Source organism: Carassius auratus, chromosome 6 (genome assembly GCF_003368295.1).
Source record: "Carassius auratus strain Wakin chromosome 6, ASM336829v1, whole genome shotgun sequence".
Taxonomy (NCBI): Eukaryota; Metazoa; Chordata; class Actinopteri; order Cypriniformes; family Cyprinidae; genus Carassius; species Carassius auratus.
The window spans coordinates 24273920-24286057 of NC_039248.1; the positions used below are offsets into that span (position 1 = coordinate 24273920).

Consider the following 12138-nt stretch of genomic DNA (forward strand, 5'->3'; position numbering starts at 1 on the left):
TGATTGATTGATTGATTGATTCAGTGGAAGCTGGAGAGAATGATGAAGATACCACAAGAGGATCTGACTCTCCTGAGTCTGTGGTATCAGAGGGAGAAGATAATAAATCCTGCAGCTCGCTGGAGAGGTCAGGCTGCATACTCATTTCTAAACTTTGGTACAAGTCAAGCCCTTTCTCATGTTGCATGCTGCTCTTCTCACCATCAAATGACGAGCAGGATTGCATGCAATCTGGGGCTCTAGTTGACCTGGTCTCCGCCGTCTTTCAGGGATGTAGAGGTCCTTTCTAGGTGCTGATCCACCATCTGGTCTGGATACGTACTGGATCCGGGTGACTGCAGTGACCCTCTGATCTGGACACAGACTGGATCTGGTGGCTACAGTGACCTTGACAGACTAATATTAGCGTAGATGATTTCGACAATGAGTAGGTCCTGAAACCTGTTGTCTAACCCCAATAGAGTTCAGAATGTCTATAAATGCTGATCCCAATGCATCTTTTTCATTATCAACATGGATATTAAAATTGCCAACAATTAAAACTTAGACTCGGAAATAAAATCAGTAAACTCTTTAAAAAAGTCTGTAGACAGCAGAAGTGAGAGAAAAGTGTTGAAATATTGATAATTTTCTTACAAAAGCATATGGATTCACTGCAGGACGCCTTTATTCATGTTCTGGAAGCACGTTTTATGGATACACACTTTATTTAACGTGTTTTGGACTGTTGAACAGAAACACCAGCCCACTGCAATAATAGAGCTTAGAAGAGCCAGGACTATTATAATATACCTCTGATTGGATTTTTCTGAAAAGATAGTCATATGCACATAAGATGTCTTATGGGTGAGTATAAAGTGGTTTCATTTTCATTTTCGTGTGAGCTGTCCCTTTAGGTGTGTGCAGAAGTGTTGACTGTTGTGATGATGTTCTGAATGGAGCGTAGAGGAGAAGGTTCTGAAAGTTATGTTTCATATTAAATCTTTTAATACTTAGTTACATCAAAAAATCTAGTGCTTTCTTTTACTTGACTACAATAAAGTATTACATTATGTTCATAAATATTAAAGGTAAAAACTATTATTCATGAACAAAATAAAATTTTATCAAAAAAAAAAAACTGATAGAGATACTTTTAAAATTTACTTCAATAAAGTTACAAAATACTTCACTACTTTCCACCTCTGCACACCGAGCACAGATAGAATAAATTATTTCAGTGATAATGGGAAAAAATAGTTAAACAATACTTAATCACAAAATACTGCTGATCGTAACAAAAATAATCAAGATGTCAAAAAGTTGAATTGGAAGTGATTTTTATTTACAATGTAAACATTTCCCATGAAGAAACAGCGAGTGAACAAAAATAAATCTGCTGGAAAGTAAATAACATAAAATCCCAATGTATTACGAAACACAAGATCACAAAACCTGCAGCATTAGCAGAGAATAATTATCTTCCATCTGATTGAGTTTTCAGAAGCAGGTGTTTAAGACTGACTCTTGGTGGAGAGAACAAGATCACTTTCACTTCCACATCAAACACTTTGTGATTGAAGAAGCCAGACGATCATCAGGTGTATGATGGGAAGACGGTCTTCACAGTTTCAGCTCAAGAGGCGAGGCCAAGCAGGAAGCCACCGATGAATCCACTCGAAACCACTATGTTTTTCTTCACAAATTCAGTGGCCTGAAAAAGAGAGGTTTATAACTGCTCTTTACCAGCAGAGGCACTGCTCCACGCAGAAAACCACCTCAGAGCAAACTAATATTATAACTCATCTATGCGATGGACTTCTGAAGCAAAGGAAATCTAAACTTGTGTAGTTCTATGATTGATCTAGTCATTTGAAGTTTTGCAGAAAACATTGATACGATTATAAAGTGTTTTTACCTCCTCAATGAACGTGTTGATCTCAGGTGCAGCTTTACTGGTGTTTTTCTTCAGATGTCTCTTTGCTTTGTTAACATCTTTCTCCACTTTCTTCCAGTCGACTTGGACGTATCCGCTGTGATTGGCTATCTGCAAGACAGCGAACGCTTCAAGTCACTTTGTGCCACAATAACAAAGAACAGTGAATGGTTTATTGTTGAGCAGTTCTTGGTTCTGACCTGCAGCAGCAGAAATCCTCCTCCGACGGCCGTAGCTGTGATCTTCCCCACACGCTGGAACAGATACCCCACACACCTGCGCAGAACACACTCCATCAGGACTAGATCACAGACACGACACACTCCGTCGGGACTAGATCACAGACACGACACACTCCGTCGGGACTAGATCACAGACACCGGCACACTGCATCGGGACTAGATCACAGACACGACACACTCCGTCGGGACTAGATCACAGACACCGACACAGTCCGTCGGGACTAGATCACAGACACCGACACACTCCGTCGGGACTAGATCACAGACACGACACAATCCGTCGGGACTAGATCACAGACACCGACACACTCCGTCGGGACTAGATCACAGACACGACACAGTCCATCGGGACTAGATCACAGACACCGACACACTCCGTCGGGACTAGATCACAGACACGACACACTCCATCGGGACTAGATCACAGACACCGACACACTCCATCGGGACTAGATCACAGACACCGACACACTCCGTCGGGACTAGATCACAGACACGACACACTCCGTCGGGACTAGATCACAGACACGACACACTCCATCGGGACTAGATCACAGACACCGACACACTCCATCGGGACTAGATCACAGACACCGGCACACTCCATCGGGACTAGATCACAGACACCGACACACTCCATCGGGACTAGATCACAGACACCGACACACTCCATCGGGACTAGATCACAGACACCGACACACTCCGTCGGGACTAGATCACAGACACGACACACTCCGTCGGGACTAGATCACAGACACGACACACTCCATCGGGACTAGATCACAGACACCGACACACTCCATCGGGACTAGATCACAGACACCGGCACACTGCATCGGGACTAGATCACAGACACCGACACACTCCGTCGGGACTAGATCACAGACACGACACACTCCATCGGGACTAGATCACAGACACCGACACACTCCGTCGGGACTAGATCACAGACACGACACACTCCATCGGGACTAGATCACAGACACCGGCACACTGCATCGGGACTAGATCACAGACACCGACACACTCCGTCGGGACTAGATCACAGACACGACACACTCCGTCGGGACTAGATCTCAGACACGACACACTCCGTCGGGACTAGATCACAGACAAGACACACTCCGTCGGGACTAGATCACAGACACGACACACTCCGTCGGGACTAGATCACAGACACCGACACACTGCATCGGGACTAGATCACAGACGCCGACACACTCCATCGGGACTAGATCACAGACGCCGACACACTCCGTCGGGACTAGATCACAGACACGACACACTCCATCGGGACTAGATCACAGACACCGGCACACTGCATCGGGACTAGATCACAGACACGACACACTCCGTCGGGACTAGATCACAGACACCGACACACTCCGTCGGGACTAGATCACAGACACGACACACTCCATCGGGACTAGATCACAGACACGACACACTCCGTCGGGACTAGATCACAGACACGACACACTCCGTCGGGACTAGATCACAGACACGACACACTCCGTCGGGACTAGATCACAGACACGACACACTCCGTCGGGACTAGATCACAGACACCGACACACTCCGTCGGGACTAGATCACAGACACCGACACACTCCGTCGGGACTAGATCACAGACACGACACAATCCATCGGGACTAGATCACAGACACCGACACACTCCGTCGGGACTAGATCACAGACACCGACACACTGCGTCGGGACTAGATCACAGACACCGACACACTCCATCGGGACTAGATCACAGACACGACACACTCCGTCGGGACTAGATCACAGACACCAACACACTCCATCGGGACTAGATCACAGACACCGACACACTCCGTCGGGACTAGATCACAGACGCCGACACACTCCATCGGGACTAGATCACAGACTCCGACACACTCCATCGGGACTAGATCACAGACACGACACACTGCATCGGGACTAGATCACAGACACGACACACTGCATCGGGACTAGATCACAGACACGACACACTCCATCGGGACTAGATCACAGACTCCGACACACTCCGTCGGGACTAGATCACAAACACGACACACTCCATCGGGACTAGATCACAGACACCGACACACTCCGTCGGGACTAGATCACAGACAAGACACACTCCGTCGGGACTAGATCACAGACACGACACACTCCATCGGGACTAGATCACAGACACCGACACACTCCGTCGGGACTAGATCACAGACACCGACACACTCCGTCGGGACTAGATCACAGACACGACACAGTCCGTCGGGACTAGATCACAGACACCGACACACTCCGTCGGGACTAGATCACAGACACCGACACACTGCGTCGGGACTAGATCACAGACATGACACACTCCATCGGGACTAGATCACAGACACGACACACTCCATCGGGACTAGATCACAGACACGACACACTCCATCGGGACTAGATCACAGACACCGACACACTCCATCGGGACTAGATCACAGACACGACACACTCCATCGGGACTAGATCACAGACACGACACACTCCATCGGGACTAGATCACAGACACCGACACACTCCGTTGGGACTAGATCACAGACACGACACACTCCGTCGGGACTAGATCACAGACACCGACACACTCCATCGGGACTAGATCACAGACACGACACACTCCATCGGGACTAGATCACAGACACCGACACACTCCGTCGGGACTAGATCACAGACATGACACACTCCATCGGGACTAGATCACAGACACCGGCACACTGCATCGGGACTAGATCACAGACACGACACACTCCGTCGGGACTAGATCACAGACACCGACACACTCCATCGGGACTAGATCACAGACACGACACACTCCATCGGGACTAGATCACAGACACCGACACACTCCGTCGGGACTAGATCACAGACACGACACACTCCATCGGGACTAGATCACAGACACCGGCACACTGCATCGGGACTAGATCACAGACACGACACACTCCGTCGGGACTAGATCACAGACACCGACACACTCCGTCGGGACTAGATCACAGACACGACACACTCCATCGGGACTAGATCACAGACACCGACACACTCCGTCGGGACTAGATCACAGACACAACACACTCCGTCGGGACTAGATCACAGACACGACACACTCCATCGGGACTAGATCACAGACACCGACACACTCCGTCGGGACTAGATCACAGACACCGACACACTCCGTCGGGACTAGATCACAGACACGACACAGTCCATCGGGACTAGATCACAGACACCGACACACTCCGTCGGGACTAGATCACAGACACCGACACACTGCGTCGGGACTAGATCACAGACATGACACACTCCATCAGGACTAGATCACAGACACCGACACACTCCATCGGGACTAGATCACAGACACGACACACTCCATCGGGACTAGATCACAGACACCGACACACTCCGTCGGGACTAGATCACAGACACGACACACTCCATCAGGACTAGATCACAGACACGATAAGGGTAGGGCTGCAACCATAAATCCATGCAGAATTTATTTTTAGACTGATTCTGAGACCTTCTGAATACATCTCTCTGGAATGGATTCTGAGCTTAGATTTTAACAGCAGATGGTGCTCTAATTTAGTTTTTATCTGCGGATAAAGAAGAGTTGAAGAGAGTTTGTGCGAGTCTTTAATATCACCTCAGCTCAGAATGCTTTTATGATGCAAGATTAATGTAAACAGCCCACTGTCAACAAACTTGTGATTCACTTTAAATTTTTCAAATCTTATGAATGATTATTTAAAGTTTGAGTGTGTGTAAGGCGTTGGAAACGAGCAGAGTACGGCTGTTTCTAAAGCTTGCAGCGCCATCTGCTGTTCACAACTAACAATCAGTTTTAGAGGATCACAATGCTTTCAAGAAATCTCAGAATGGATGCGGAATCATTTCTTGATTGGTGCTGCATGTATTTATTGTCCCGGCTGCACAGAAGGGTTGTGGGAGTACCAGCCGGCCGCTCCACCCATCAGGATCTGTGTGGTCACTGAGTGTTTGTGTGCGATGGGTCCAGAGCTGCGTCCGAACACGGTGCTCCACCACTGCTGCGTCCGGACACATGCGGTCAGATCCAGCATCTCGTTCGCCTCATCTTCAACGTCCGGTGCTTTCAAGAGGAGAACATGAGAGGAATATTATAAAAGCTACTCATGTTACACCTTAATCAAGATCATGTCTTATTCAGAATAAGGTGAATAATCAGATTAAAAGATCTCTGTTGACATTATTCTTAATCAGAGTACCTTCATAATCGGGTTAAAATCTGAATATTGTTGTCCATGTAAACATACTCATTCAACACGACAATATATGGTTTATATCCCTTACGAAAAATAACCATGGTTTTATTATAGTAAAACTGTAGTAACCCATGGTTTTTTGGCATATTGACTGCCATTTGTAAAACCACAGATTTACTACAAATACCATGGTTAAACTATGGTTAATATAGCAAAACCATGGTTAATTTGTGGTTACCATGGTTTAACTACAGTAACCATGGTTTTTTGGTTTTATTTGTAGTAAAACCATGGTTAATTTTCGTAAGGGATGGTCCTTAATATAATTATTACTATGTCATTATAATAAAATATATGATAATATCTTTATCACTGCTCAGAATGTTATAAAATGTGTTGAGATTCTCTGTAAGGAAACATATCATAGAAGGATTTATTTCAGAGAGCCATTTGTTCAGTAAACCCGTTTAATTATTAAACATATAAAAAAGCAATTTTGTTTAGTTTCCCTTGCTGTCTCATCTAAACCACACTGAAGTATTACATTCACTGAAGATTCATTCCTTTAACTGTATATGGCTGCTATGTTTTGACTGCAATATTATCCTTAAAAAACTCTCAATACTCGATAAGATGATTTCAATTAGGTGAAATGTGACCAGGACATGAAGGAGACGATGACAAAACTGAAACTAGCTCATTATTATCAGTTTTTGTGTTCAAGAAAGCAGCAAAGTCTACGAGCGTCGCTTCATTTAACGGGCTCTGTGTTACACATGCAGTCTCGACTTTAGAACACAATAACGGCGACAAAGACTTGATTTATTCTCATAAACAGCCGCTCACCTCTGCTCTCTTGTTGTTCCGCCATTTTGGGTGCTGCGTGTGACGTCACGACGTCGGGTGACGTTGACAGCCGCTCGTGCCGCCTACAGCCACGTCAATGTTTAAAACATTATACAGGACGGTTATATATTCCTGCGATTTCATATCCTTAACGCACACAAACACAGATGTGTGTAAACACGCGTTCGAGCTGAAGTGTTCGTTCTGAACTTGAGTAATTGAATATCTTCAATTAATTCAATCATGAAGATTCTTAAAGAAAACGAGTGACATTAGTAATAAAGAGTGCGGTGCATCTGTAACGGTGAACGCACTGGGCCTCAGCTGCAGGGCTGTCAGTCAGTCCAATTTCCCCATTTTATGAAAACCACGCCTCTTTATTTGCATTTCATAACAACAACGCAAACAAGCCGCTCGGAATCCTCTGTTCGGAGGAAACGCGTTTGCGCCGCAGAACTTTCCCACGCTTCGCGTCCACCGCTCGGGTCTCTCGGGTCAAACGATCGCTACAGGACAGAAAACACCGAAAGGACTGAAGCACAACATTTTGGGACGAGGCCAGTGACGCGCTCGCGTTCTGCGCAGCGATTGGCTTTCGGGCCCGTGAGGGCGTGGCAACGGCGACGGCGTGGGTTCGCCTGTGTGACACAATTACAACAACTTTAATCTGCTGGCGAACACAACTTTGAGATTGTTTGAATACGTTCAGTGTTTTTAAGTGTGCACGCGCCGCACGTCACATCAACACAGAGCCGCCGCGTCACAGTTTATTCCTGCAAAACAATGTGAGAGGACGCGTCGCTGGAGGGCCAGCTCACTTCTCACGGGATTCAGACGCTGAAGCGCGGTTTACTGGAGAAAAAGTTCGTGTTTATTGTGGCTTTTGGACGCACGGAGCTCGCCTTCCCTCGATTTCTCGGTGCGATTCCATGAAATCGTGCCGAGAGTCGCTCTCCGTCGCCGCCGCTCGACGCCTCAGCGCTGCTGGTGATGAGGAGGAGAAAATGGCGGCGGGAAAAGCGAGCGGACCCGAGGAGGACGCGCCGCGGCTGAGCGCGCAGGAGAGCGACGCCCTGACACGCGTCGACAGGTCGGAGCCGCTGGCGTCTTTTGGCTGCTTTCTATTCATTGTTTCTGGGTGTGAGATGTGTGAGGTGATCACAAACCCTGTGTGTGTGTGTGTTCGCAGCTCTCTGTTCGGATACCAGGGGCTTCAGGAAGATGGCGCCAGTATGAAGGCCCTGCTCGTTAAGGTAAAGACGCGCGTTTAAATTAACGCATCACAAAGCACACATGCGGTGCGAACTGACAGCGAGGCCAGGGTTTCCGAGCGGCGACGCGTCCTTATTTCCTCCTCTGAGCGCACGGCTAACGCGCTCACATTGACGCGGACCTTAGCTGCGGTTCTGCCCTGCGATCACACGAGCGTTGCGCGGAGGCTCGGCTCGAATCGCTGGCTTCACAAACACTGGTAAACGCGGCGCGTCCCTAGCGTCAGCCGCGCGTCTGTCTGTGTGTTTATTCTGTAACGTTGGGTTGTTTGTGGACTCGGGCGTCAGTGTCTATGATCACTGTATGTTTTGGGGCTTTATTTCCCTCAGCGACCGAGAGCTGAGCTGGTCAACGCGTCAGAGAACTCCTCGCGCCCGGTCTTACCGGGAGACGGTGTTTGTGTGCGGGGTAATGGCTGCTGGGGCCGGCCCAAGATGGCGGGGGAAGAGGAGTGAGAGCTAGCGCGGTATAAAGCAGAAAGAGACGCGAATAACGGGGAAGAAAGCACAGCTAGCATTATCACTGCCATCCAGCCCCGCAGAGGCTTCTGGGAACCCGGCCTCCTGTGAGAACTCCTCCGTGTGGTGTAGCGAGCTGAAGTGAACACTAGAGAGTAAACACTAGAAAGGGGCGCAGTAGTGAACACTAGTGAGGGGCGCTGTAGTGAACACTGGAGAGTAAACACTAGACAGTGGCGCTGTAGTGAACACTGGAGAGTAAACACTAGAGAGTGGTGCTGAATTGAACACTGGAGAGTAAACACTAGAGAGTGGCGCTGAATTGAACACTGGAGAGTAAACACTAGACAGTGGCGCTGAATTGAACACTGGAGAGTAAACACTAGACAGTGGCGCTGTAGTGAACACTGGAGAGTAAACACTAGACAGTGGCGCTGTAGTGAACACTGGAGAGTAAACACTAGACAGTGGCGCTGTAGTGAACACTGGAGAGTAAACACTAGACAGTGGCGCTGAATTGAACACTGGAGAGTAAACACTAGAGAGTGGCGCTGTAGTGAACACTGGAGAGTGAACACTAGACAGTGGCGCTGAATTGAACACTGGAGAGTAAACACTAGACAGTGGCGCTGAATTGAACACTGGAGAGTAAACACTAGACAGTGGCGCTGTAGTGAACACTGGAGAGTAAACACTAGACAGTGGCGCTGTAGTGAACACTGGAGAGTAAACACTAGACAGTGGCGCTGAATTGAACACTGGAGAGTAAACACTAGAGAGTGGCGCTGTAGTGAACACTGGAGAGTGAACACTAGACAGTGGCGCTGAATTGAACACTGGAGAGTAAACACTAGACAGTGGCGCTGAATTGAACACTGGAGAGTAAACACTAGACAGTGGCGCTGTAGTGAACACTGGAGAGTAAACACTAGACAGTGGCGCTGAATTGAACACTGGAGAGTAAACACTAGACAGTGGCGCTGTAGTGAACACTGGAGAGTAAACACTAGACAGTGGCGCTGTAGTGAACACTGGAGAGTAAACACTAGAAAGGGGTGCTGTAGTGAACACTGGAGAGTAAACACTAGAGAGGGGTGTTGTAGTGAACACTAGAGAGGGGCGTTCACCAGAAATGCATGTTTCTGCTGGATCTGATGTAATGCTTGTAGTTCTGCTGTGGTCCTTCATATCGTGTATCTGCTTTTATACACATGACCCCTGACCCCTGGTTATGGGTGTCAGGATCAGCACCATTGATGGGGTAGTTCACTAAAAATACCCTTCTGTGACACTCTTTAGTTCACTTCATTTCCAGCGATATCATCAACTTTTTTGTGACTGAGCTGGACGATGAAGTGACTTTAAGTGAAAAGTGTTTACTGTTTAGCATTATTACACTGGAGTGTTTCTGTTAGTGACTGTAAAGCTGCTCTGACTCAATCTGTTGTTGAAAGTGTTGAAAGTCTTGATTTACATGGAAGTCAAAAGAAGATATTTAGAAAAATGTCTTGTGTGGTGTTTGTCCATACGCCGAAGGTCCACGGGGTCCAGTGTTGTTTAGTGTTCTCTAGACAAAAACAGTTTAAACATTCCTCAAAATATCCTCTTCTGTAAAGGATGAGGAATGATTGGTTCTAGATGGATCCTGTATTGAGCTGGAAGCTGGACTGGTTGTTTTCGGTCAGTATTTGATGGGGTTTGTCTGAGGGTTTGCGCTGTGAGTGAAACACGTGGAGCTGATTTGTGGTTCACTAGAGCGTCGTCCAGATGGAGGTCAAGTATCTGTGGTTTCTTATAGCTTTGTGTCGTCTCTGATGTGGATGTGATGATTGCTGTTTATTTTAACAGACTTCTTGCGTCTCTGGATCTGAATTGCATTTCCTTCTCAATATGTGTTGGACTGATCAATGACCCAGTTTATCAGCTTCGGACACAATAACATTCTGATCTGCAGTGTATGTTCATGCAGGCTTGAATCTGGACGCTTTGAGTTAGCTTGTGATCTGTTATAGTTTGTCACTGTATAATTTATCGTGTCCTAAACATCATCAAGGAGTGTCTGGAGCTGAAGAAAGTGTTTGAGCGACAGGGCGATCTGAGCAGATTAATCGCCGCTGGGTCGTGAACGATGATGGTCAAATAGAAACTCTAGTCTTTACTGAAGGTCGAGAATGATTGACCGGCCGATGATGGGTCAGACTTGAGCATCGCAGTCGTGTTGTTAATGTTCCCAAGATGCATCGCTAGTCTGAAGTCTCGTTGTTTTACTGGTTTACTGACGTCTTGTGAAAGAGTGCAACTCTAATTTTTTCTGCTGAGAATATAACGCAAAAATAATAAACGTAAAATGCAGGCTAATGCCTCCTTTGTTTAGGTTTTCTTAAGACATATAGGTTTGTGTTTACATTAGTCACCCTGTTCTTCAAGGTTTAGTTTGAAGATGTGTGTTTTTGTGTGTGTGTGTGTGTGTAATGATGTTGAATGAGCCTGGTTTCTCCCAAGGTTTTTTTCTCCATTCTGTCACCGATGGAGTTTCGGTTCCTTGCCGCTGTCGCCTCTGGCTTGCTTAGTTGGGGTCACTTCATCTACAGTGATATCGTTGACTTGATTGCAAATAAATGCACAGACACTATTTAACTGAACACAGGGCTTGAATTTCGGTGCGGGAATGCGGGGATTGCGCATAATTTAAACCATTCCCGCAAGGTTAGCTTTTATAGTGCGAGAAATTCCCGCACAAATATATTTGCTTCATCTCAGAGCAAATGATTAAAAAATATGTCAAATTGTCTTTTATTTTCGAATTTAATTCCTCAATCAGCGCTGGACCGGAATTTTCTGTCTCAGCGCTGAGCAGTAAACGGCGGAGCCCTGGCTGCTGTAGACAGATCATGTTTCACGCTGTCAATGCAGCGGTCTGCGTTGTGCTGATCTTACTCACACTATCAAGTGTAGGTGCAGCATTCTAACATTTTGAGTCAAAATGAGCTGTTTGTGAAGAAATTATCCGCTTCCAAATTGTCGTTGTAATAACGAAACTGAAACATTAAAAAACATTTTGCTCTTTATGGTGTGCGAGTGATAGAGCGCGGCAGCAACGAACCAACTGATCAGCTTACAGCGTCACAACA

At 46.9% G+C, this 12138-nt stretch overlaps 2 protein-coding genes across 4 annotated transcripts in view; one reads left to right on the forward strand and one right to left on the reverse strand.

Moving 5' to 3' along the window:
- Positions 1-1302: 1302 nt before the first annotated feature.
- Positions 1303-7455, reverse strand: LOC113102807 (FUN14 domain-containing protein 1-like). Its single transcript, XM_026265868.1, has 5 exons — positions 7278-7455; positions 6142-6298; positions 2116-2191; positions 1898-2026; positions 1303-1693 (listed from the first exon to the last, which is right to left on the reverse strand). Exons 1-5 carry the CDS (start codon positions 7300-7302, stop codon positions 1616-1618), a joined length of 465 nt encoding a protein of 154 aa, XP_026121653.1. The 5' UTR covers positions 7303-7455; the 3' UTR covers positions 1303-1615.
- A 482-nt stretch (positions 7456-7937) lies between these two features.
- LOC113102774 (lysine-specific demethylase 6A-like) overlaps positions 7938-12138 on the forward strand; it is a 28642-nt gene continuing 24441 nt past the window's right edge. For 2 of the 3 annotated variants that reach the window (XM_026265858.1, XM_026265865.1), the window contains exons 1-2: positions 7938-8367; positions 8467-8530. In XM_026265858.1, coding sequence (XP_026121643.1) covers positions 8207-8367; positions 8467-8530 — 225 coding nt within the window. In that variant the 5' untranslated portion in view covers positions 7938-8206. The remainder of the gene's footprint in view (positions 8368-8466; positions 8531-12138) is intronic. The other variant, XM_026265867.1, reaches the window with a different exon arrangement.

Excerpts from the sequence above, each read along its gene's own strand:
- LOC113102807 (XM_026265868.1), bottom strand. The coding sequence starts at position 7,302 with ATGGCGGAACAACAAGAGAGCAGAG. Across the intron at positions 2,192-6,141 it reads ATGGGTGGAGCGGCCGGCTG|GTGTGTGGGGTATCTGTTCC; the intron begins GTACTCCCACAA and ends TGTTCTGCGCAG. Across the intron at positions 1,694-1,897 it reads TCAACACGTTCATTGAGGAG|GCCACTGAATTTGTGAAGAA; the intron begins GTAAAAACACTT and ends TCTCTTTTTCAG.